Consider the following 24,158-nt stretch of genomic DNA (forward strand, 5'->3'; position numbering starts at 1 on the left):
AAAAGGAACAGTTGATCAGAAAACAGTAGACGTGGATGTAATAGGCCTAATACCAGTTTGAAGCCAAGAATATCAAGGAGAAAGGGTGTAAGTTGCAAGGGACAGGACAGGAAAGTAGAGAGAATTAGTTTCAATAAAAGGAAAATTTGAGTTAAAAGCATTCATGATATGGGAATGGCTATAGGCTGTTGTAGACAAGAATTATTCATTCATTCCAAGTTTCTGATAAGTTTGATTCCCATTAATTTCTCTGATATTTTCACCAGTGCATTTATCCACTTTGGGGTGGTAGTGCCATCAGTGTACCTTGCACTCTGCACTGTAGGCATTACTGAAGGGTCTTTAAAGTATCCATTTGTTCCCTCTACAGAACCCACTTTTTAGCCTTCTACTTTACCTCCATTGCTATTTCCTTTTATCTTTTTTCTATCTTGCTGTCCAACTTCTTTTACAATAAGGGTTTCCCTCAGTTGCACCTGACTGATCAAAGGCCTAGGAACTGGTGGGTCACATGACCCAAATTCTGTACTACATCCCTCCATCTCATGCATGTTTCTGGCAAGGTTGGCACACTCAGTAATTCATCAATCTGTTTTGGAGTTTTTTCTTTTTTGCCTGTTTATATTTTTGTGTTATAAGTCGCTTGTTGCAATTTACAGTTAGACAATGTGTCATCCCGTGTAACCACGTCTAGCGAGGATGTCGATGAAATTACCTCACAGCTGGAAATGGTGAAGGTAAGTTGTGGGTTTTCTAGAGATGTTTTGATCGTTGTTCTAGTGTGTGTTTAAAATTTTTTAAAAAGGGTTTTTCAAGATTGTGAATGTAGTTCATTTTGTTGCCCTCAGTTACATTTCAATTGAGCAAAATTACTGCATGCTGAAATGGTAAATTGTCAAATGTTTGCTATTATATTGCAATACGCTTTTATGTTGTTCCAGCTGTTATGCAGCCATAAATTGGTAAAAAAAAGTTTTTGAGACTTTTATGTTTCAAAATCAACTCTTTTTACCCTTAAAAAAATAGTCTTCCTGTTGGTTGTACTGCCCAAATTATTTAATATTCATCTCGTGTTGCAAGAACTAAAGCTCAAAAATATTCACTACCAGTGAAACAAGATTTTTTTCTCCCAGAAATAGTTTTACTGTCTTGAATCTATTGTCAGCAAGTTGTGTTTGGATTTAAAATTTTGACATCGCTGCATGATTTTAATAACTCACTATAGGAATATTTGTTAGAGAATCAGGGTAACAGATTTATCATTGTATTACATTTGGCACTTCAGGAAAGCTTGGCACAGGTGACTGAGCTGGCAGTAGCAACTGAACGGCAGCTTCGTCTAGGCCAAGAAGAAGAATTATTAGCCAATGATGATGTGCTAATGCCAGTCAGTTTTATTGTTGAAAATACTGTAAAATATTTTATAGTTTTGAGATATACAACCCCCTGTAACAGCTGCATTACAGAATGTAGGCTATGTTATTGGTTGTGGCTGTAGTTTCATCTGAAACAGTAGAGTACAGTAGAATTCCCGTAATATGGCATCTAAAGAAGAGTGTTATGGATGTCTGGACCATTGAATACGGCATTTTAAGAATAGTAATTAGAGTAAACTGTAATTACCAGAGATAAACCTGCCATAATATTATGTTGCTCTAATCATGATTAAATTGAAATGAGCAAATATTGATGTTTGTTCTTGTTGAATTAATAACATTTGAAAAAAAAAAACTTTACAAATAATTGATCAAATGCAGTGTCAGTAGGGTGGGATCTGTCAAATCAAAGTCCTATGTTCTTTAACACTGTATTCTAGGTTTTGGAAGCCTGTGCAGATATTAATGTTTGTTTTTAACAGATTTTCATCTTTTAATTTTTTTAATTCATTAACAGAATTTGCAATTAACCTAATTTGTAAATTTGTTTTATGTGATGGAAAGGTGGGCTTTAAAATACATGAAAATCATAGTAAAGAGGATTAACTTTATTTATAAGCATCATTATGTAAAGCGTTCCTTTCGAAATATAGAAATTTTTTGTTTTTATTTGGCATATTGTAGAAAGCGGATCTTATCTCAAAATTTTTTTAGCTCTTTATTTTTTGGTGTTGAATAAGATATGTATTTCAAAATTAATTATTTATTAAATATGGTACTGAACAAGATCAATTGATAGTTATGAAATTTGTAACTCTTTATTGTAACTTGGTAAATTGTCCAAACAAAATTGATTTCACTTCTTATGGAACTCTTATTCATGTAATGCTATTATACTGTACAATTTACTTCATAAAGATGTAGAGCAAGCTACTTACGCTTATGTATGAATACAATAGTGTGTTTTTAGTTAAGATGCTATCAGTAACAAGTATTTAGAATAATTATGAAGAAAATTTACCCTGAAGAGTAATTATGAATATTTATCCTGTAGAAGTTTTGATAAGGTATATACCCTGCAGAATAAGTATCAAGAGTATTTGCCCTGCAGAATGAGTATGCTAATGAAAAGATTCAGTTAGAGGAACGGAATATGCAGTTGGAGCACGAGCTTGAAGAAGCAACCGCCAATGGTATAGAGATGCACAAAATGCTCTCTGAAATGCTTGCAACACAAAAAGAAGCCTCCACTTTTCAGGTAGGGAATTATAACTTATTTCCTCAGGATATCACATAAGTTTTTTATTTTGAATAATCAGTTTTACATTTTATCATAGCTATTTATGCAAAAGGCAAATGGATGGATTTATTCTGCATCAGCTGTGTAAGGGGAACATAGCAGTAGATTTTGATGTCTAGGATATTATCACATTGGAACCATATTTGCTAAGCTATTTGAGAGTCGCATGTTTCAGTCTTCTAAGGAAATTTCTATGGAAGGATTTTGATGGGGGAGGAGGGTGCGATATCTCTGCAAGCAAGTCAATGTTAAAGGAATATATTGACATTTGTGTATCAAAGATTTGTAAATTGTACTTTTAGATTAAAGAAGTTCATAAGATTAGTATTTTATCTTGAGATTCACTTTACTGGATTAGGAAAAAATCTTAGAATAATGTCCTTAATACATTTGTTATACAGTATATTTTTTACAGGCTTCTTTTCTTTTAATTATTTTCATAAGGTTTGTGAAAGCTTTTTGTAATTTAGAATTTATTCTGCAGTCACTTTCCTCATTACATCATAGAAGTAAATATTGCTGTTCAGCTGTAGCTTGATAGTTTAAGAATCGAGTATTGTAGATTTAATTTACATGTTAATTTATGATATGTAGCATTCCCAATTTTGAGTAATTAGAAGGGTCTTAATATTTAGCATTTTAGAGAAGTTAAATGGTTACTAAACTCATATATATAAAATCATACTGACTACTTAAGGGAATAGTTAAACTTGCCTTTTATTGCTCTTTATTTAGTTATAGAAAACAGCTGGTTATGTCATTTTGTTGTGTTCAATGATGGAAAACTTTGGATATCGTGTCAAAATTACTAGTTAGAGCCAGCTGAAAACTTTCTAAAGAAAATTTGAATTATATTCATCAGAATAATGATGGCTGACATTTGCACAATTGAAAATTTCCCCTTAAATGTGAAGGATTAGATATAAAATCTCAGTAAAACAGATAGCAATGATGTATGCTCTTAACTGATATTTTCTTTTCAGGCCTCAATTGACCATTTGCAATCAATGTTGGATGGTCAGCGAGAGAAGGTAGAATTATTAACTTCAGATTTAGCACTAAAAAATAGACTGGTAAGTTTCCCCATTTTTATCTCTATGATTGTGTTGAAAATTCATGATTATGAGTCTTATTTAATGTCAGCCTTGATTCACTGGCATATGTTATGTCTTTAAGGCTGTTTAGTATCTTGATGGATGGAATGACATGAGAAGTTAGTGAAAGGATAGTAGATGCAAAATCAGGGTTAAGATGATGGGTTTTGAATTAGGTGTGGAATATTAAAAGTTCACAGATGTGACAGCACTGTTCAAGTATGATGATGATGAGAATGTACAATAATTAATGAATGACCTGGCTATTGTTGGCAAGGGAGGATAGTTTAAAGCCATAAATATTTAAAAAGTGTTGGTAGGATGAGAAAATAGATGATTACTGTAATATGTGAAGGAAGAAAGGTGGCCGGATTTTGTGCAAAAGATTGGAAGGGATTTTGAGGTGTCCAAAAGAAGTTTAGATTGAAATAAATGAAGGATTGTTGAACCAACAAACTACTCCCAAAATAAAAATAAAGTGATGGAAGCTGTAGAAATGAATTCGTTTGGTATAACAAGAATTGAAAGTGTAAAATAGTAGATTATGCAATTTGTAAGTGTTAGAATGAGGGAAAAGAGGAAAACCTGGAAAGGGGTGTATAGATGGAATAGAAGAGGTTTGAAGGTTTTGGAAAGAAGGGATTCATCATTGAGTGAGGAAGTATGAAAGGTCATACTCGATAAGAGGTGAATGATGAAGTGTGTTCATGGGGTATGGTGTGTGGATAGCAATCCATGTCTCATTTTCAAGTTAATCAATAATTGAAAAAACTTATTGAAAGAAGATTATTCGGTATGCACCGCATTTATTCATCTGCCATAACTTAGGAGTATGGTTTGATGATGTTTGCATGAATAATTAATTGTTTATTTCTGCTTTCAGAATGAAGAGCTTCATAGTGAATTATCAGCATCCATGGAGCGTGCCAATAAACTAGATTATCAAGTAGAGCAGGTATGGCTTTTTTTTTTATTGATAGAAATATATAGTTCATGGATTTCAATGCTTGTCAGGTTTAGTTGTGAATATATGCATAAAATTTTCTTTAAAAATGGATTAGTAGAGTTGGGCTTTGAAATAAAAAAAAGTTTCTGTTTTAGAAAATGAAGTTATTTATCCAGACAGCTAAATCTTTGGTTAGTAGGATTTTTAAGATAAATATTGTTTTTTTTTTATCTTAAAAACTACAGAATACTAATCATTTACTAATCTTGCACAAGGGTAATTGTCTGTTTCTTGACTCTTCTGCAATTGAAAATTGGGAATAACTTTTTTATGGATGGTTCAATACTTAGGTTAAATGCTTTTGAAAAGCCTTGAATGTTTACTTTTCTTGAGGGTGAATATTAGAAAGTTGGATATTGCTGTTTCGAAACTACTTTATCGTGAGGTTTAGACTGGTGTATTTTCTGAATTCATGTCCATTTATTTAATTTTGTTTTTAGGATCACTTGTTGATTGTTGAGAAATTTTTTTTTAGGTTGCATAACTAGTGTATATTTTGTCCTAAACCATTGCTTATAATGAGCCCAGTTTTAATATTAATGAAATCCCAGACAATTCAATCGTAAAAAAAATCTAAGTTGGTCAGTAAATCCCCTTATACAAACAAATCCATGAATCCCCAGTTAGCTAACTGCCCCACACTTTGTGTCTGTGGAACGTGATTAATATTTCAGGTCAGGCAGTACAAAAAGTGAGGCAGCCAGTAGATAAAGACTCAGGGATTTGTATGTACATGCACAGGGTTACTGGCTAATTTATGTTTTCCTGTATTGTTTCTTTGGCAGGTAGTAAATGAGATCTTTGTTTGAAAAGTCCATTTTATTTGTCAAAGGTCATTTATTTTGATATCTATATTGTTGGATATCAACATTTTTTAAGGATGATTCTATGGATTAAATTTTGCTATTACAGTAATTGATTAAATCACTAACTTTTTAAAAGAGTAATTGTCTTTTTTTTTTTTTTTGCTTTTATTAAGAAATCAAAAGGTTCTAAAAAAAAATAGGGTAAGATTGGTTGAGACAAACTTTTCCTAAGGTATTTTAAGGAAATTCCTATTTTTTAGTCCATTGTTTCATTATCTACATAGAGTTGCTAATAATTTCCTGTCATTGTGACATTAATTCTGGTTAAAATTTAAAAAATATCTCGCTAATGTGTTAATTTTTTTCTTGTTTCTGCTTATACAATGAAGGATATTGTGGAGGTGACATTGAAGTATAGAGTACAATGCTAGTTAGCCTTGATAGTGCTGTATGGTATAGATTGTTTTCTTGTCTTACTGTACATTTGAATATTTATTTTAAGAAATTGTTTGATGGTCAGTTAAGATTATCAAGTCAAGAGTACTATACTGTATTTTGTACTACTGTGGTATGATTCGCTAGTTATTCATTAGATATTTAACTAATGGCAATTAATTTTGAGTAAATTTAACCTTAAAAGCCAGCAATCCCCTCTAAAACTATTTGTGTTTAATTTTAGAAATGCAACTTTTTTTGGTGACTTCTGGTGTGTTACCAGAGCCAATGAAGTTAAGAGTTCTGATTTGTTATGGGAGAATGATGGATATAGGCTCCTTAATACTAGAATATAGCAGTGTGAACTGTTGGATAAGAAATGAACCCACTGTATATACATGTGTGCCGAGTTACACAAATGTGAACAACAGGTTCAGGGTATACTGTATATGTCACCAGGAAACTAAGAGTTACCAGTAACATTGAAATTCTTATTCTTATTATAAAAATTATAGATGCTTGTTCCTTCACAAATGCAAACCCTCGCTTTTTAATGGGAGTAGGCTTTCAACATAACTGGAACTCTGTTAGAAATATATAAAGGTGTTGGTAGTTACAGGCAGGTGATTGGGAAGCCAACCCTCTCCCAGCACACTGAGTAGTCACTATGTTTTCTGCTACCAGACTGTACAGATGTCCTCCCTACTCTGTGAAGTGGCATTTTTACTTTGTGTTTTTTTAGATAATTAATGACAGCTTTTTCTATAACTGTACTTGACGGGCAGCTGTCTGTGTAACTTGCCAATATACACTTTCTTGTTCCTGTTTGACAGTATTTCTGTTGCTGTTCATTCCCTCGTAAGTATGAAAGTGTGTGTGCTCCTGCAGAGTTTAAGAAGGGTGCCACCCTGTGATCAGACGTGCCAGGATATCGGAGCTACCCCAGCTCTCGGGAAGAACCTGTTAAAGGCGTTTTTCACAAAGACAGTACAGTAATATGTTGTAGTGGCCCATTTGGTATCCTCCCAGACTGGTTAATGCCAGACTGGGGTTCAAGTCCCGTTCTAACTCGTTAGTTCCTTTGGTTGCTGCAACCTTACCATCCTTATGAGCTAAGGATGGGGGGTTTGGGGGAGCCTATAAGTCTATCTGCTGAGTCATCAGCAGCCATTGCCTGGCCCTCCCTGGTCCTAGCTTGTGTGGAGAAGGGACATGGGCCCTGATCATATGTATATATGATCAGTCTCTACGGCATTGTCCTGCTTGCAAGGGCAATGTCGCTGTCCCTTGCCTTTTCCATTCATGAGTAGCCTTTAAGCCTTTCAACCTTTAAACAGATAACCATCACTGCCCATTACCTACAAGTTCCTGGATACCTTTATCCTTAAACAGGTTTAAAGGCTTTAAAGGATGCTCATAAGTGGCAGAGGCAAGGGACAGAGACATATCGAGCAGGACAATGCCCCAGAGACTGACCATATATACATATGATCAGTGCCCAAGCCCCCTCTTCACCCAAGCTAGGACCAAGGAGGGCCAGGGAATGGCTGCTGATGACTTGACAGATAGACCTATAGGCTCCCCCAACCCCTTATCCTTAGCTCACAAGGACGGTGAGGTTGCAGCAACCAAAGAAACTAACGAGTTAGAGCAAGACTCGAACCCCAGTCTGGCGTTCACTAGTCAGGAACGTTGCCAAATCAGCCACCACAACATATTACTGTCTTTGTGAAAAATGCCTTCAACAGGTTCTTCCTGAGAGCTGGGGTAGCTCCAATATTCTGGCTCATGTGATCAAGGGGTGGCACCCTTCTTTTAGACACTGCAGGAGCAGACACTTTCATACTTATGAGGGAGTTAATAACAACAGAAATACTGTTAAACAGGAACAAGAAAGTGTATATTGGCAGGTTTACACACAGCTGTCCGTCAAGTAAAGTTATAGAGAAAACTTGCCTGTAACTACCATTACAGTACCTCGTTATAAATTTTTAACAGTCTATTTCTAGCTACACTAAAAGCATACTCCTATTAAAGGACTCAGGTATGTATAGTTAAGAAGAATATAAATTACTTTTAAAATCTGTGTTTAGTACTAAATTTATATTTTGTAACTTTAGTAATTGTTTTTACTTGTTTAGGTCTTGAAAACCAAGCTTTTATGGTTGACAGCCATGTTCGTATAATAGTTTTAAAGAAATACTTGAGATTAGATTTTAAAGAAATGTATAGCATTTGCTGTCATATGAAACATTAGCTCTAGTAGCATAAGGAGAGATTCTGGTAGATCTAGAAGCATAGAGAGAGGTTGGCTTGCAACTCAGAGTATCACCTTGAATATTAAAGCTAGACTTGGATTGATTGGGAAGTTTCCTTTACTTTTCTCTATTTCCATTACCTTTTAGTGCTTCTTTTAAGTATATTACAGCATATTTGTACAGTATTAATGTAAATTGTCTTCATTACCTTGTACTTTATAGACACTGTGTAATAACACAATGCATGTACAGTATAAGGTAATGAAGACAGTGGCTAGAACATGGTGTTATATTGAAAACTTGTTTCTTTTATGGATGGAGAGAACGTCTTCTGACGTATGTATATAAATTTTGCACAGTACTTTCAAAATAGGAAGATTCAGTACCTGTTATCTTTTCTGAAGGTTTCTATTATCTTTTAAGCATAAATGGAGTTTGACTCTTAGGTAAGGTTAATTATTTATGATGAATTTTACTTTGCAGTTAACTCACTCTTTAGAAGAACTAACTGGTGTAAAAGGAGAAGCAATAAAGAAATTGCAGGAAGAGGCAGCTCTTGTAGAGGAGTTGAAGCAAGCCAACACATCCTTGACGCAGCAAACTGGCGAATACGATTCAAAGGTCACATTTTTATCAAACGAACTCGCCGATCTTCGGGATACGATTAATCAGTTACGCGAAAGTGTTGAAACGAAAGAATCAGAACTACAGGTAAAAATGATTACTTTCTAAATAGTTTTATTATTTGTAAAAGGAATTTCAATTCATAGAATATTGGTGAAGTTGCTTGAATAATTGTAGCATGTTCTTTCCTCAATTTTAATCAATACTCGTATATTTGTTAGGTTGCAAAGGAATGTCTGAAGCAACTAAGATTAACCTCCTCTGATGACAATGCTGCACCAGATGAGGAGAAGTTGTCAGCTCTATTTGATGTGATAAGGGTTAGTATAACTCTTGGGTTGTTACCTTAGTTAAAGCATATATTTTTATGTCATACAGGTGTAGGTATTTTGCAGTTTTGAAGTCTGTTTTGACTATTTTCTTAGTTACAGCTTTCAAATGAAAATTCAACAAAGGCCTTACTCAAGACATCATATTAAGCTATCATATATAAAATTCAAATATTGGAAAATAATAAGATTTATTTATTATAATAAAATGTCATATATGTTTAATTCTAAGTGAGGCACAAGCTGTTTTAAACTGATACATTGTGAGTAGTTTTGTTTAATTTCTGTGAATTACAGAATAATGTAAAGGTTTTAAGGATGTATTTTTTCCCAAGTTTCAAAGAACGTATAATTGCAGGTGAAGGCAGAGTTGCAAAAGGTAAACAACGAACGTCTTAATCTGGTTGAGCAACTACAAGATGCGGAAATGGCACAAAAGAACTTAGAAGAGGCAATGGGTTCTATCCGCACAGAAGTTACTGAATTGAGAACTCATCATGATGTCGCTATTCGAGAAAAGCAAGAAGCAATGAGTAAATTAGAAGTTTTGACCAAGTACTTTGAAGAAAAAGAAGCACAACTTACAAAGTATGTTAAAATATATACATTACTGCTTATGAATCTCTATATTATGTATAATAGGGCATTGCTGCATGATATTAAAGCACTCCCATATATCTGAAGCAATTTTAATCTGGGGAACTGTTGATTATTTCAATGGTATTGATTAATTTTGTCTTGTAATTAGGATTGTAGTCCTTTTTTATTGTCGATGATTTGCTATCCCTCATGGAAATTATCAAAATCTACTTTCTGAGACCCCGGCAGCCTTGGCCTGATCCCACATGGTAAATGGGATTCATCATTTTTACATTAGAATGACATCAATCATCCATCTGTCTTTTGAAAAACCTTTGATGTTTCACATATAGGGATGAACCCTCCAAAGAAATTACTATGGCCTCTTTTAAGTTTTTGCTTAAGGGGAAAACCTAAATAATGCCTCTTGAGATCATTAACACGTGTCCACACCAATATTACCTTTAATTGAAAAAAATGTTCGTCCAAATCCAATCTTTCCACACAGGACACCTGAGTACTGTCATATTAGTGACAACCCCCTCATTACAAATGAAATCAGTGGTTTGTTATGTAATGAATTACCCAACCATGGTGAGATACCTACCCCATACTGTATATACTGTACTTTGAATATTGTGTTTCATTCACAAATCATGCAGAAATGTACCTTTTTTGCAAGGTATTTGTGCAGTGTAAATATACCATGTTACCGTCTTTTGTAAATGTGCTACACATTCTGTCTGAAGGAAAATTGATTATTCGTCATTAAGTGAAAAATATAAAACTACTAATTCATTTATAACATTCAGCTGAAGTTATGATAAAAAACTTTGTCCATAGCATTGGTAGAGAAGTTGGTTATATTATGTAACTAGGACTAAACTATTTTACCACAGTTCTTCATGAGTTATCCTTAAAATTGTCAGGGTGTTCTAAGTTTTTTGTTATCCATGAGTATTCTATATTAATTATAAATACCTTTATTTCTATATAGCTAATAATTAGTATTGTAAACTTATGCACCTGTAACATTTTACAGAGAACTAGAGTCACAAGAAGGATTAAGGGTTAATGCTGAAGGGTCAGCAGCTACTGTTTCCAAGAAAATTCAAAACTATGAGTTGGAAATGGCATCATACAAGTAAGTGCAATTGATCTTTCGGTTATGACTTTCATAGAGACCACTGTCTTTTTTTCTGACTTAAGTTTTAAAAGCATTTATTTAATTTATAATGTCTGTTATTACCAGTTCTCATCTTTTTTTTTTATCGTGTTTTAAATTATTGTTACTTGCAAACTTCTTTCATGCTCTCTCAAGGAAACATAAAAAGCATACCACTTTCACGGATATTAAACCTAAGAGGCAGCTCTATCAAACACCTCCTGAGGTTATCAATCTTTCTGATCTATCGCCAACCACTGCCAATGTTCCTATGTCCGATGAGTACAAAGTAGAATGGGTTAAAGCTAGAGCTGAAATGAAACGACGCAAGTCATCTGCTTCGTCAACAGATAAATCTGACAAAGCTAGTGCGTCCCCTACATCAAATAGAAATTCACCAGGTTCATCATATCTATCATCTGATTCACCCATAAATTTGGTCGAATCTCCCATTCGACAACGCCACATGAAAGATGCCAAAGTAGGTAGTAATGATGGCATCTTAGAGTGTAAATTAACACGTGCACACACAGTAGATGTTGTCCTACAAACAGATGCAGCATTAACTTTACCAGTGAGTGTCTCCCAAATGAAAGTGGGATCACCTTTGCGGCCATCAACCTTAACTGATATAACAGGGTCTAATCCTGTTTCTGTTGTTTATTCTGCAACTCGTCCCAGTGTCCTCCATTACACACACACTCCCGTTGAGCGGTCTGATTCACTGAATGATAATTTGCTCAGTAATATCTCTGAAGCCAAGGAAGATATCCCAGTAGTTACAAAGGAGAGAACGATAAAGAGAGAGCTTTCAATTCCAAGCTTGTGTCTAGATGATGATGTCACTGAAAGTGTCAAAGAAAGCCCTGCTTCTGATGACTTTAAGAGCTCAGTAGCAGCAATACGTAGTTTGTATGAAGCCAAGAAGGAAATTTTGTTGGGAAAATCTAAGGTTGAACGAGGATTCAGACTAAGGTTAGAGGAATCCTAAGAAAAACTGTTGGAAGTTAGCTATGAATAAGCTAGGCTTTAGTTTTTAATTATTGCCATGCTTGATGATAAATTATGTAAATTGTATTTATAGAGTTGTTTTGAAAATCACTAGGTATGCTAATATTGGTATTGTTCCTTGAGAAGGTGTTCTTAGCAAAATTTGCATTTTTTCGTGTATTTTACTAAATTTTTGTATCATGTAAATTATAGATAAGTTTTTGAGCCGATATATCAATCATTCAGCTTTCTTTTGATTCAGTGTAATAAATGTATTGTAGTTCAGTTGATCATATGTAGAAGGATGCATAATCTAAAGTAATTTGCCATATTTTACCTTTAATGCTTTTACCTGTATAATTTGAGGAAACTATTCTCTAGCTAATCAGTATGCATTAGAATTATTTAATAGCGTAGCCATATATTACTGAATAACATCTAGATAACGTCTAGAGATATCGGTAATGAAATGTTACCTGTTTAACAAGGAATTATTTTGTTGAATGGTATTTTTACTTATAAAATTTATATTTTCCAGTTTCTTAAAATTGTTAATATGAGAGGGGGATTTTTTTTTGTGTAGAAAATTGAATTATACGGTAATTTTGAAGAGTAAAATTATTTTTTCTACGTATAATGTAGATGTTTGACAGGAATATCTAACGAAGGGGAAACACAAATGATAATGCGATTTCCTTGATTAAATAGAGAGGAGATATTTGGGACTTTCTCCAAAGTTTGCCGTGTAATAGTTTTTATATAAAAATGAGTTGAAATTGATAAGGCCTCAAGGAGGTAGTTATTATTAGCTTAATAAGAATGATTAGCTGTTTTGCAGGCGTTAATTTTGTTGAACAATGATCTTCTCTTGATTTTTGTGTTAAATTCTTGTGATGGCATCTTATTAGTGTTGGTGTTGTATTTGGAATTCAGTATTCATTTGCTAGGCATTGTCATATGGTTGAGTAAAATATATTTTTTAATGAGTTGAGAGATATTCACATAGATCAAGCAGTATTTGATTACATTGTTGTGTTTAGATGTAGTTTTTATTTATGTTTGACTTGGTAAAAGTGTACTAGTAGTTATTAACACTTTATATTTTTTATTGTAATGCATAGAGGCTTGTAGTTAGGATTTTGAATGATGAAGAATTCATTCATCCTTTAGATTATAGATATTCTATTTTAATTATGTGCAAGTTTTTTGGTTTAGGAATTTGTGGGATTTTTATATATATGATAATTTGTTTTAATAGATGAAGTCAGGAACTACTACATATTTATGGATTGTTTATCCAAAGTCTGAGTTTACATGGTTATGTTTAGGGAGAGAGTAATAATTTTAGAGGATCTTTTACTGTTTTGGATAATTAATTTAATATAAAAGAATGCTGTTCTATTACCATTTAATTAGCTAACTTTTAAGCATTCATTAGTGCACATTTTTGTAATATTTTCATGTTAGTTATTTCTTGTCTTTTACTCTGCAAAACATGTTGATTGTTTTTTGTTCATAAGTGGGTGTAATTGAAAACAATTTACCTACAGCACAGTGCTGTCATTCAGATTTAATATTAAATGGTGGTGGTAGTTTTGGTAGAAAAATTAAAATGAGGTATTTTGATATGAAGCATTTAGTTATACTGTATTATGATTAATTGTACTTTGGTAGATTATTTTAGGTCATTTATAGTCCTTATTTATGGTGTTTTTGGGCAGAGTTAAAAGTCCACAGTCACACGAAAACCAGTTGGTTATTTATAACAACTTAATGCTTTTTTGCAACTGTTGTTAGAAATTTCCCGTCATGCTCTACCACTTCCAGAAACATAAGGGGAAGAAAATTAATTGTGTGTTTATCACATCATGCAGTCTAAAATTTACTAAGATATGTTTTTATATCCACAGAAGGCAAGTTGAAACCTTGCAAAAAGAATTAGAAGAACAGGAGGCCTCTTATAAATCTCAGCTAACTATTCATGAACAAAAGGCCCATGAGAATTGGGTAAGTATGATAAGAGGAGATTAATTATTAAGCTGTCATTATGTAATTTTGAGATTGCAAAAGTGCTTTAGAAATATAATAATTGTCGTCCAAAGTATTTTGTCCAGAGGATTATTTTTATGAACCTCCCCTCTGATGATCATATTGCACTTCTCTGGGAGCTTGGTTTTATATATGCTTACCCTTAAAACTAAATCATTTCCTATTCTCTTTCCTTATAATAGATTTAGGGACCTAGTAGAGTAAAGAGACAATCTAGTAGTTAATGGTAATAAATAAGTTGCATGAGCTAGTCATACTGCCTTTATCTTCAGTCTCTGCATCTCTGTCGGGTTGACAAGTCCCATCCATCAGTAAATCCAGAAATTTAGGATGTGATAAGGTTGACCGATGTAGAATTGTTTGCAACATTACTTAGTAAAAAGATAGAGGTGTTTTGTTCATCAATTCTGGATTCCTTGGCATGAAAGGTAGATGCGTTACAAGACTTAGTCGAATCTGAAGGTTTATGCATTTCCACCATTTGCCATTGTCAGGTAATAAATTCAGAATTTCTAGAAACACCATGGTGACACTGGTAGCCCCTTTTTGGCCACAAAGAGAATGAGTTGCAGATCTGTGGTCTTTATTGTAGGAGTGTCCAAGAAGGTTGCCATTTAGAGGCAAACTTCTCACAAAACCAATTTTGAAAGTGATTCATCCAAACCCATATATGCTACATCTGACTTCACGTAGACCATCCACCATAATCTCGGACACCAAAGGGTTTTCGTTGTCCTTTAGATTGTCTATCATAGGTTTCAAAAGACATTCTACTAATAATATATCATAGCCAATGCAATATTTATTTCGATTGGTGTAAATTTATAAATTATTAATGACTAGAACTAGTTTGGCCAATGTTAAATTTTTAAATTTCTTTTTTAATAAAAGTAACTTCCATTAACAGCCATTATGGGATGTGGATCCATGCTGTATTCTGACCTCAATCATCTTGGGATTAGATTGATCCTTTTCAGGTATCATAGCAGATGTGTTTAGGGCTTTCAATATTGAGAGACCGCTTGTAGTTAGGTCTATTTTGGGAATTTAGATGTTTTATAATTTTTAAAAGGTTTTGAGTTTTGAACCTATGGAAACTCTTGTAATTAAAGATTTCACAGGTAAAACTATTTTCCTGTTGACATTAGCTTTAGCTTTCTTCTAAGGTAGGCTTTGGGGAATATGAGATTATTTTATCTTGTTAGCCTACTCTCAGAGTTTAACAGACTAGGAATTTTCCATAATTCTTTTTAAATGCCCTCTTTGGAAAAGGTTTGTATTACCTCAGAAAATAGATTTTTGTTCAGCAAGAGCCATTCAATATTATTTTGTCAAAACTATGAACATCGAGGTAGTGTTCCTAATTTGTTTAGTGTGATTAGAGATCCAAATTGTCCTCTTTGTAAAAATTTTGATTTAATTTCATGGGAAAATTTTGGTCAAAAGGATCACAATGAGTTGGATTTCAGTCTAATGAGAGATAAGGTTGGAGTTCATGATACTAAAAGTGCAGCCACATCTTTATATTTTTTCTGCTGAAATCTGTCTTTGGAAAGCGTTTTAGCGAGAGATCAATGGCTACCAAGTCGGTATTAGCTAAATGTTATCTTGAAGAATCCTGGTTTGACTATCATTATTGCTGTGCTTTAGGTCCTGTAGGGGCTGGGTTTAATTATTTTTTAGTTATATTTTAAAGAATTCTTGTTTGAATTACATTGTATTGGTGTTTATGTAAATAATTAGGGGATAAAGTAATATTGAGTGAAAAAAAAAAACGTAATTTCATAATTCAAAATCATAATTAAGACTGTTTGTTACCAAAAAAACGACACCAAAGGTGCGTTGAGAATGTTAATTAATTTTATTATTTAAAAAAGGTATAAATGACCTATTTCTATTTCTCTCCTTCACTGGCAACCCTTCTCTATCAGAGTGTGGGAATCAACAATATGAACATTAGGGAAGGTTCATGGACATAACAAATATGATATAGAATTTATTATTTCTATACTCAGCTGATGTTCAAGTACAAGTACATACGCACTCTCCTCCCAGTAACATGTGTCAAGAGGATAGGGAATAGTTTTGACTTCGAAACTAAAGACAAAAGCAGTATGGCTCTCCCAACACCCATGGGTTACTTTAACTGGTAGATTGTCTCATTAGTCTATTGGATGGGAATAAAATAGGAAATGTTTTGTGTTTAAGGATAAAAGTTGGTATAACTAAGCTTCCAGAGAAGAAATTTGTACATCAGGTGAGTACTGGATAGAAATAACAGATTTTATTATTAAAACTCCAATTTTTCAACCACAAATTGTATGTATGTGAGTAAATAGTGTTATAACTTGGGACCTTCCTTTATTATGCATTAAAGGGAATGGAGATGCTTATAAAGAATCTAAGTACTGTGAACAGATCAATTGATCATATTCATGTCAGTGTTTTTCTTTGTTAATTTGCTTTATCTATTGAATGTCAGGTTTTGTTGACTATTGCCTTGAAATGAAAAATTAAAGGAAAGTTTTATACCTGTTGAGCTATAGTGTTAATTCCAAAACAAATACCATTAAAGTAACTCATAATTTGATGAATTTTCTTTCATTGTAACTCAACTATTTTTGTCCATTGTAAATAGTATCCAAATTGTATTGAAATAACAAAAATTTGTGGAATTAGTTGCAGGCACGTGCAGCAGAACGTAAAAATGAGGAACAGAGACAAGAAAACAGTCAGCTGAGAAGTAGACTGACACTTATACAGAAAGAGAAGGAGGAGGTCCAACATTCTCAAGTCAACATAATAAAACCTACACCCAAACGTGAGTTATTTTATCCTAGGTTTGTAAAGTATTCTATAGTTGATGTACTCGTATTTAAGACACCTGCTTGAATTGTCTCAAATCTAGACTAGAACTTATCACAAGTCGTAGCTGAATATCTGTACTTTGGATGTAAGTAATAAGACTTTTAAAAGTTTCCTGAGATTATAGAAGTAGGGTGAAGAAACATCACAAATTCCATAACAATAAAGAAAAATAACTGGAGCTGGTGTAGAAATTTTTCTTTTGTGGTGTGTAATCTTTATGATCAAAGTGAAGTATTCCGCAAGTTAAGTATTAAGACCTATTAGGTTCAATTTTATCATATGTTTATTATTTTATCAAAATTGTGATCATTTATTTTCCACCAGATGTAGCAAGATTTTGGTTTTTTATCCATGAACCCCAATTAACAAGGCTACCTTATTAGAATAAGTAAATTTTTGCAAAGTTCATTTTACACTGTACAGTATTGACTATCTTTGAAATGAATTGCTGTAAAAGATGTCACGTTTTTTATGTAGCTTAAAATATCCTCTTTAATATTACTCCAGTTAGTTGTTCTCTTTTGTTAACCATAGAGAAAGCTTGGATGTAGGTCAGGAAGCACGTAAATTATCATCATCTGTATTATTTCTTACTTCGTGTTCAAATCCATAGCTTTTATTTAAGAAAATTTGGGAATAGAGTAATATTTATAACCCATAGAAATGCATGGATAATCCTATTAGAGAATAAATACCATGTTGTTGTACGAGTAAAATTAAGCTGTACTTGAATATAAAACTTAGATTTCTTTCTAGATACGTTTACCTGTATTACTGTCGACATTATTATTTTCCAACTAATTTAGTGCTACAACTTATTTTCCTTCAGGTGTAGATGCTAATGGAACCATGTCCTCTCCAAGGCCCATGGTAGATGGTGATCTTTCTGGTCCTCCATCCCTTCACAGAGACCTAGATTCTCCCCCTATTCCTCCCCCTCATCCCATGCATGGGCCTCCTCCAATGTTACCCATGATGTTCCCTCCTGGAGGTCCCCTCCCTCCAGGTGTACCTCCTCCACATGGTCTCCCCCCTCCACCACCTGGTCTACCCCATGGTGTTCCCCCACCTCATGGGTTACCACCTCATCCATTCCTTCCTGGAGAGCCTCCCTTTATGGGACCTCTTCCACCACTGCATGGAGATCGTCGCCTTCCTCCAGCAGGTGGTATGTCCTCGCCTCCATTCCGCCGCTCTGGTTCTCCTTCTTACGACCACAGAAATGATAGATATTCCCCCTTAAGTGATAGATCACATATTTTGGATCGGCGACACTCTCCTCCCCCTCTTCGGCGTAGACCATTATCTCCCGAAATGCATCGCAACAGATCTCCAGATAGGAGATCTGATCGAACAAGGTCACCTGACAGGCGATCAGATAGGCTTATGAGGTCCCCAGATCATCGTAATGAAAGAAGATCTCCTGACCGGAGATCAGATAGACGATCCCCTGACAGACACTATACTAGATCTCCTGATGGTTACATGCGGCATAGAAATTCCCCAAGAAGCTACTATGACGAGCCTGACTACAATAATGACGACTCAAGGTTACGTTCACATCACATAAAAGGTATGGTGTTTTTTTACATTTGGACACGAGATGCTAAATTTTGTTTAAATGAAAAGAGAATTTCCTCATGTGGAGACATATGTAATTCTTAGTAATTATTCTAAATTGTCTTGGTATTGGAGGCTCAGTTTTGTCCCACACATGGAAATTTTCTTTTTCTTTTGTTAATAAAGGTTTAGCATCTGACAAGTCCCTTGTTGATAAGTCACTTACATGTTTTTTACTCATTTTTTTTTGTTTGTTTGCATGCTTCAACAACAGGAAATGCTAATTTCAGCAAATTAAAGACTTTTTGGCAGTCTGTGGAACAGGGGCAAGCTTTTGTGGAGCCTTCAGACTGAGCCCTCAGGTACCAATAGTTGAGGATGTGCTGAAAAAAGGTTGGGCTGACATTACATATTTTAGAAGTTTATCAAATAGAATGCCAGTACTTGGATTTCTCATTTAGGTTATACATGTTGGATGATAGTAAAGTAAATGGAAATAATAGTTCCATCGCAATAAAGTACCATTTAGAAATGAAAGTAGATGCTGCTTTGTTTTGTCTTCCACTTCCTAGCCTTTTCATTCAGTCTCATTCCACTAAGCTGTGTGACTGCTAGAGCTTTCACCTGTCAGATGTAGACAAATCCTTCAGTCAAGTTTGTAGATAAATGATCGTACCCATATTTATTTTGTAAAGGATGTTGTTTTGAGAGGAGTGATATTTTTTATTTGCTTTATACTTGGCTTAAATATATGATATAATCATATTTTGTCAATGGAGAAAATCCTTTGGGGTAGTTAGATAATGGACATCCTACGTATTGCAAATAGTTGAAAAGTATATTGTGTGATTTTTTCACGGTATGATAGCTAGGTAGCTTTGATAGAGTTTGATGTGTAAATGAAAGTGGGATGTATGTGCACTTTTTGATAATTCATACTATACTCAAAGTTTATGGAAGATGCTAACTCGGTCTGTCTTTTTAGAAAATGTATGAAAGGGAACAATGTAAATTTTGATGGAATGTCATATAAGTGTACAATTCAGTAATTTGAATACCCCAGATGCTTGAACAAGGTTGAGATTACATACTTTGAACAGTTCACATAGTAATTGTTTAAAGAATTTTGTATATATGTTGTAGTAGTTAATACCTGAAAAGAATTGTGTACACAGTAGCATCAAGAAAAATAGTTCTATTATCATCCTCCACTTTTGATATTTTAAGACATGAGAGTTCTATATGAGAAAGTGATTGTACCAACTGTGATGTATGGATCGGAGTTGTGAGGAATGAAAGTGATGGAGAGAGAGAAATTGAATGTGTTTGAGATGAAGTGTCTAAGGAGTATGGCTGGTGTATCTCGAGTAGATAGGGTTAGGAACGAAGTGGTGAGAGTGAGAACGGGTGTAAGGAATGAGTTAGCAGCTAGAGTGGATATGAATGTGTTGAGGTGGTTTGGCCAGTGATAGGAGGATAGATGTGAGAGAGCCAAGAGAGCGTGCTAGAAATAGGAATGAAAGGCGAGCGATTGTGACGCAGCTCCGGTAGGGCCTGCTGCTTCCTCCGATGCCTTAGATGACCGCGGAGGTAGCAGCAGTAGGGTATTCAGCATTATGAAGCTTCATCTGTGGTGGATAATGTGGGAGGGTTGGCTGTGGCACCCTAGCAGTACCAGCTGAATTCGGTTGAGTCCCTTGTTAGGCTGGAGGAACGTAGAGTAGAGGTCCCCTTTTTTGTTTAGTTTCATTTGTTGATGTCGGCTACCCCCCAAAATTGGGGGAAGTGCCTTGGTTTATGTATGTGTATGTAAGACATGGTGATAGATAATGTTGCTAATTCATTCTCCATACTTTTGCAGGGAAAAAGACTTCCACACCATTGGGTCCAAATGATCGATGAAGGAAGACTTAGTGGGTTATCTCATCTTCATGTTCTGCATCAACAAATCATACACCATTTGTTAATTTCATTTACAGAGTGTAAGTGCTACATTGTGATTGTATACTTGCTAAGGAACTGTGACTTTATATTGAAACATGTTCAAAGTGTCTTTCACTTTTTTATAATATGTTTGTACTGAAATTTATTAACCTTAAATTATGGTTCTTATTTGTTAATCAATTTACCAGAGAGCCTTTGTTCAGATAAGATCAGCAATCAGATTAAACAACTTTACTTAAAACTTTTGATATTTTTTAATGAAAGATATAAGAACAGAGGCCTATTTAATTTTATAGAGCTATACAATAATTATGTAAGTGATGTTTGATGAATATTGATGGATTAAAAAAAAGAGGTAATTATATTGGTGCTTTTGTTTACTCAGATTATACCAAGATTTTGTTTTGGTCACGTGTCTCTATTTTTGAGCATTACTTATGAATATAGTTCAAACTGAGCCAAACTTGCTTAATGTTTTACAAAAACGTTTTATCCAGGAGAGCATATATTGTTTAAGATGTGTGAAAGATAGCCATTGATATGTACATTTGTAATTTATGTATATTAGATTGGTGCATTTTGTACTTGATCCCCGTAGACATCATTTATAAAAGATACCATCATGCTGGGGTAACCTGGTGTTGTAAGGCAGGTGCATGAGGTAGCAGGGTGCTGTCTATTTGTAGGTGCATTTGTCTTGATAGTATACAATATCGAAAAAACCTTTAAATTTAATAAAATTCTAATGACATCATTGGATTTTGTTTTTGTTTAATCCCCTGTATATATTTGGATATACTGTATACCAAGTACATGCATCAGTCTACATTGATATTATGAAATTAGTAAATTATGTATTATTAAAAAGGTAAAAAATAATTTCTGTAATTACATTTGACACTAATGTAGGAAACCTAAATTTACACCTACAATCAAGAAACTTCAAATACTGTAGCGTTTGTTATTGATACTGTACAAGATCTAAGATTACTCATGAGCATTAAAGGCAAGGGACAACATAATGCCTTAAAGCTGACCACATGACAATCACTCAAGCCATCCTGCTCTCCACCCCATACAGGACCAGGTAGGGCCAAGCAATGGCAGCTGGTGTCTCGGCAAGTAGTCCTAGAAGTCCCCAAAACCCCCATTTTTAACTCTGAATGAGGTGAGATTACGAATATTATAACTGGAAACTATTGACCAGATCCTGGACACCCACTTCATGGATTGCAAAACTGGAACAGTTCCAATAGGTTATCATAACTTTGATAGTACAGTAGTTGTAGGAAATGTTTAATCATGAGTTATTTAAAGGTTTTTTAGGTGAACATGTATAAATTTGTCTACTTATTTGTTAGGCAATATTGATACATGTATAAGACCACTTTATTTGTAGTAAAACTTCATAGATCATGTCGATGATTAAGCATCAAACTTCATGGTTAACATAGAGACATATCTATAGACAGAAAGTAAAATTAACAGTCAACAATGTATCAAATCGGAGTAATTGCAACCACCAGACAACAAGTTACGATAGTTTAACCTTGCTTAAACTTAATTTATAATAAAGGAAAAAAGTAGCCGTTCTTAAACTAAGTGTGAAGAGCCTCAATAGGTGACAATGTAATTTGATGATGTAATAAATTATTTATTACTGGTGGTATCAACCACTACAAATTCAATTACAGTTTATTGCCTGTATATAGATCTGTAGGCAGTGCTATAGTATAATGTGTTTTAGATGTTTCCCAAATATTTCTGCTTATCATATCCCTTATATGCCCCCTGTGGCCTCGGGGCATAAAAAAGATAAGAATATAGCCAACGTATCCCTGCGTGTCGTAAGAGGCGACTAAAAGGGCGGGATGAGGGGCTGGGAACCCTCTCTCCTGTATTATAATCCAGTGAGACATCAAAGAGGTGGAGCTGGGGCGAGAGTGACTGCTCACCGCACTCTAGTTTTGGTTGTGTTTGAATGTGCATGGATGTAGTACGATAGAGTAAAAGATGTGAGATTGGAAGTATGGTTAGGAATAGAAGGATGGATATATTGGCTTTGTGTGAGACAAAGATAAAAGGGAAAGGTGAAGTGTTGTTTGGTGAAATGTCTGGTAGAGTGTCTGGGATTGAAAGGGGAAGACCAAGAGAAGGTGTGGCTTTATTGCTGAGTGAATGGATGACAGGTAAAGTAGTGGAATGGAAGGAGATATCATCTAGGTTAATGTGGGTAAGGGTTAGGTTGGGTAGGGAATGTTGGGCTTTTGTTAGTGCGTATGGGCCAGGTTGTGAGAAAAGTGAAGAGCAGAATAACTTCTGGAATGAATTACCTAAGTGTGTAGAAGGAATTATGTAGTTGTCATGGGTGACTTAAATGCTAGAGTGGGCACTGGAGAGGTAGAAGGTGTCATTGGGAAGTATGGCGTACCAGATGAAAATGAGAGTGGTGAGAGACTGGTAGATATGTGTGTTGAGCAAGAGATGGTGATAAGTTCTAGCTTTTTCAAAAAGAAAGATAAAAACAAGTATACATATGGAAGAGTGGTAGAAAGGGCGTTAATGGATTGTGTGTTGATAACTAAAAGAATGTTTGGAAGAGTTAAAGACGTGCACGTGTTTAGGGGTATGGCTAACGTTATGTCTGATCATTTTTTGGTGGAAGGAAAATTAGTTGTAGCAAAAGAGTTGGGAATAGAGTAGGTGGATGTAAAAGGGAGCTAGTGAGAGTTGAAGAGCTAATAAAACCGGGGGTAAAAAGTAAATATCAAGAAAAGTTGAAAATGGCATATGACGAAGTCAAAGTAAGAGAAACTGGTAATTTAGAGGAGGAGTGGAAGTTAGTAAAAGAAAATTTTGTTGGGATTGCAAGTGATGAGTGTGGCAAGAAGTTCGTTGGCGGTAGCATGAGGAAGGGCAGTGAATGGAGTGAAGGTAAAAGTGGAGTTGTGGGGAATGAAAGTGACGGAGAGACAGAAATTGAATGTGTTTGAGATGAAGTGTCTAGGGAGTATGGCTGATGTATCTCGAGTAGATAGGGTTAGGAACGAAATAGTGAGGGTGAGAACGGGTGTATGAAAGGAGTTAGCAGCTAGAGTGGATATGAATGTGTTGAGGTGGTTTGGTCATGTTGAGAATGGAAAATGGCTGTCTGCTAAAAAAAGTGATGAATGCAAGAGTTGATGGGAAGAAGTACAAGAGGAAGGCCAAGGTTTGGGTAGATGGATGGAATGAAGGAAGCTCTGGGTGATAGGAGGATAGATGTGAGAGAGGCAAGAGAGCCTGCTAGAAATAGGGATGAATGGTGAGCGATTGTGACGCAGTTCCGGTAGGCCCTGCTGTTTCCTCCGGTGCCTTGGATGACCGCGGAGGTAGCAGCAGTAGGGGAATCAGCGTTATGAAGCTTCATCTGTGGTGGATAATGGGGGAGGGTTGGCTGTGGCACCCTAGCAGTACCAGCCGAACTCGGTGAGTTCCGTGTCAGGCTGGAAGGAACGTAGAGAGGAGAGGTTCCCTATTTTGTTTCATTTTTTTGATGTCTGCTACCCCCCAAAATTTGGGGGAAGTGCCTTGGTATATGTATATATGTATGTACAGTACTTTAAAATTGACATAGCCTACAGTAAACTGTTCTATGTATTCAATTACAATGAGTTTTTCAGGAAGTCTCTGGCTTTTATTGTGATTTCATTCATTCTCTCTCTCATTCTCATCTCCCATTACCGGCACCTCAACACCTGCAACAGCAATTATATCTGCCTCCCTATTATCCTCA

The 24,158-nt window shown here is 34.8% G+C and overlaps 2 protein-coding genes across 3 annotated transcripts in view; both read left to right on the top strand.

The window, feature by feature from the left end:
- The window catches only part of LOC137641638 (fap1 adhesin-like), a 60,264-nt gene extending 39,124 nt beyond the window's left edge, over positions 1 to 21,140 (top strand). For both annotated transcript variants that reach the window (XM_068374378.1, XM_068374379.1), the window contains 12 exons: positions 660 to 737; positions 2,488 to 2,634; positions 3,660 to 3,749; positions 4,654 to 4,725; positions 8,759 to 8,986; positions 9,121 to 9,219; positions 9,587 to 9,816; positions 10,850 to 10,951; positions 13,873 to 13,969; positions 16,691 to 16,832; positions 17,709 to 18,452; positions 20,301 to 21,140. In XM_068374378.1, the coding sequence (XP_068230479.1) occupies positions 660 to 737; positions 2,488 to 2,634; positions 3,660 to 3,749; positions 4,654 to 4,725; positions 8,759 to 8,986; positions 9,121 to 9,219; positions 9,587 to 9,816; positions 10,850 to 10,951; positions 13,873 to 13,969; positions 16,691 to 16,832; positions 17,709 to 18,452; positions 20,301 to 20,341 (2,070 nt within the window). In that variant the 3' untranslated portion in view covers positions 20,342 to 21,140. The remainder of the gene's footprint in view (positions 1 to 659; positions 738 to 2,487; positions 2,635 to 3,659; positions 3,750 to 4,653; positions 4,726 to 8,758; positions 8,987 to 9,120; positions 9,220 to 9,586; positions 9,817 to 10,849; positions 10,952 to 13,872; positions 13,970 to 16,690; positions 16,833 to 17,708; positions 18,453 to 20,300) is intronic.
- LOC137641639 (uncharacterized) lies at positions 10,981 to 13,865 on the top strand. The gene has a single exon (XM_068374380.1). It carries the CDS (start codon positions 11,043 to 11,045, stop codon positions 11,961 to 11,963), a length of 921 nt encoding a protein of 306 aa, XP_068230481.1. The 5' UTR covers positions 10,981 to 11,042; the 3' UTR covers positions 11,964 to 13,865.
- Positions 21,141 to 24,158: the final 3,018 nt, after the last annotated feature.

This window comes from Palaemon carinicauda, chromosome 5 (assembly GCF_036898095.1).
Source record: "Palaemon carinicauda isolate YSFRI2023 chromosome 5, ASM3689809v2, whole genome shotgun sequence".
NCBI classification, from domain to species: domain Eukaryota; kingdom Metazoa; phylum Arthropoda; class Malacostraca; order Decapoda; family Palaemonidae; genus Palaemon; species Palaemon carinicauda.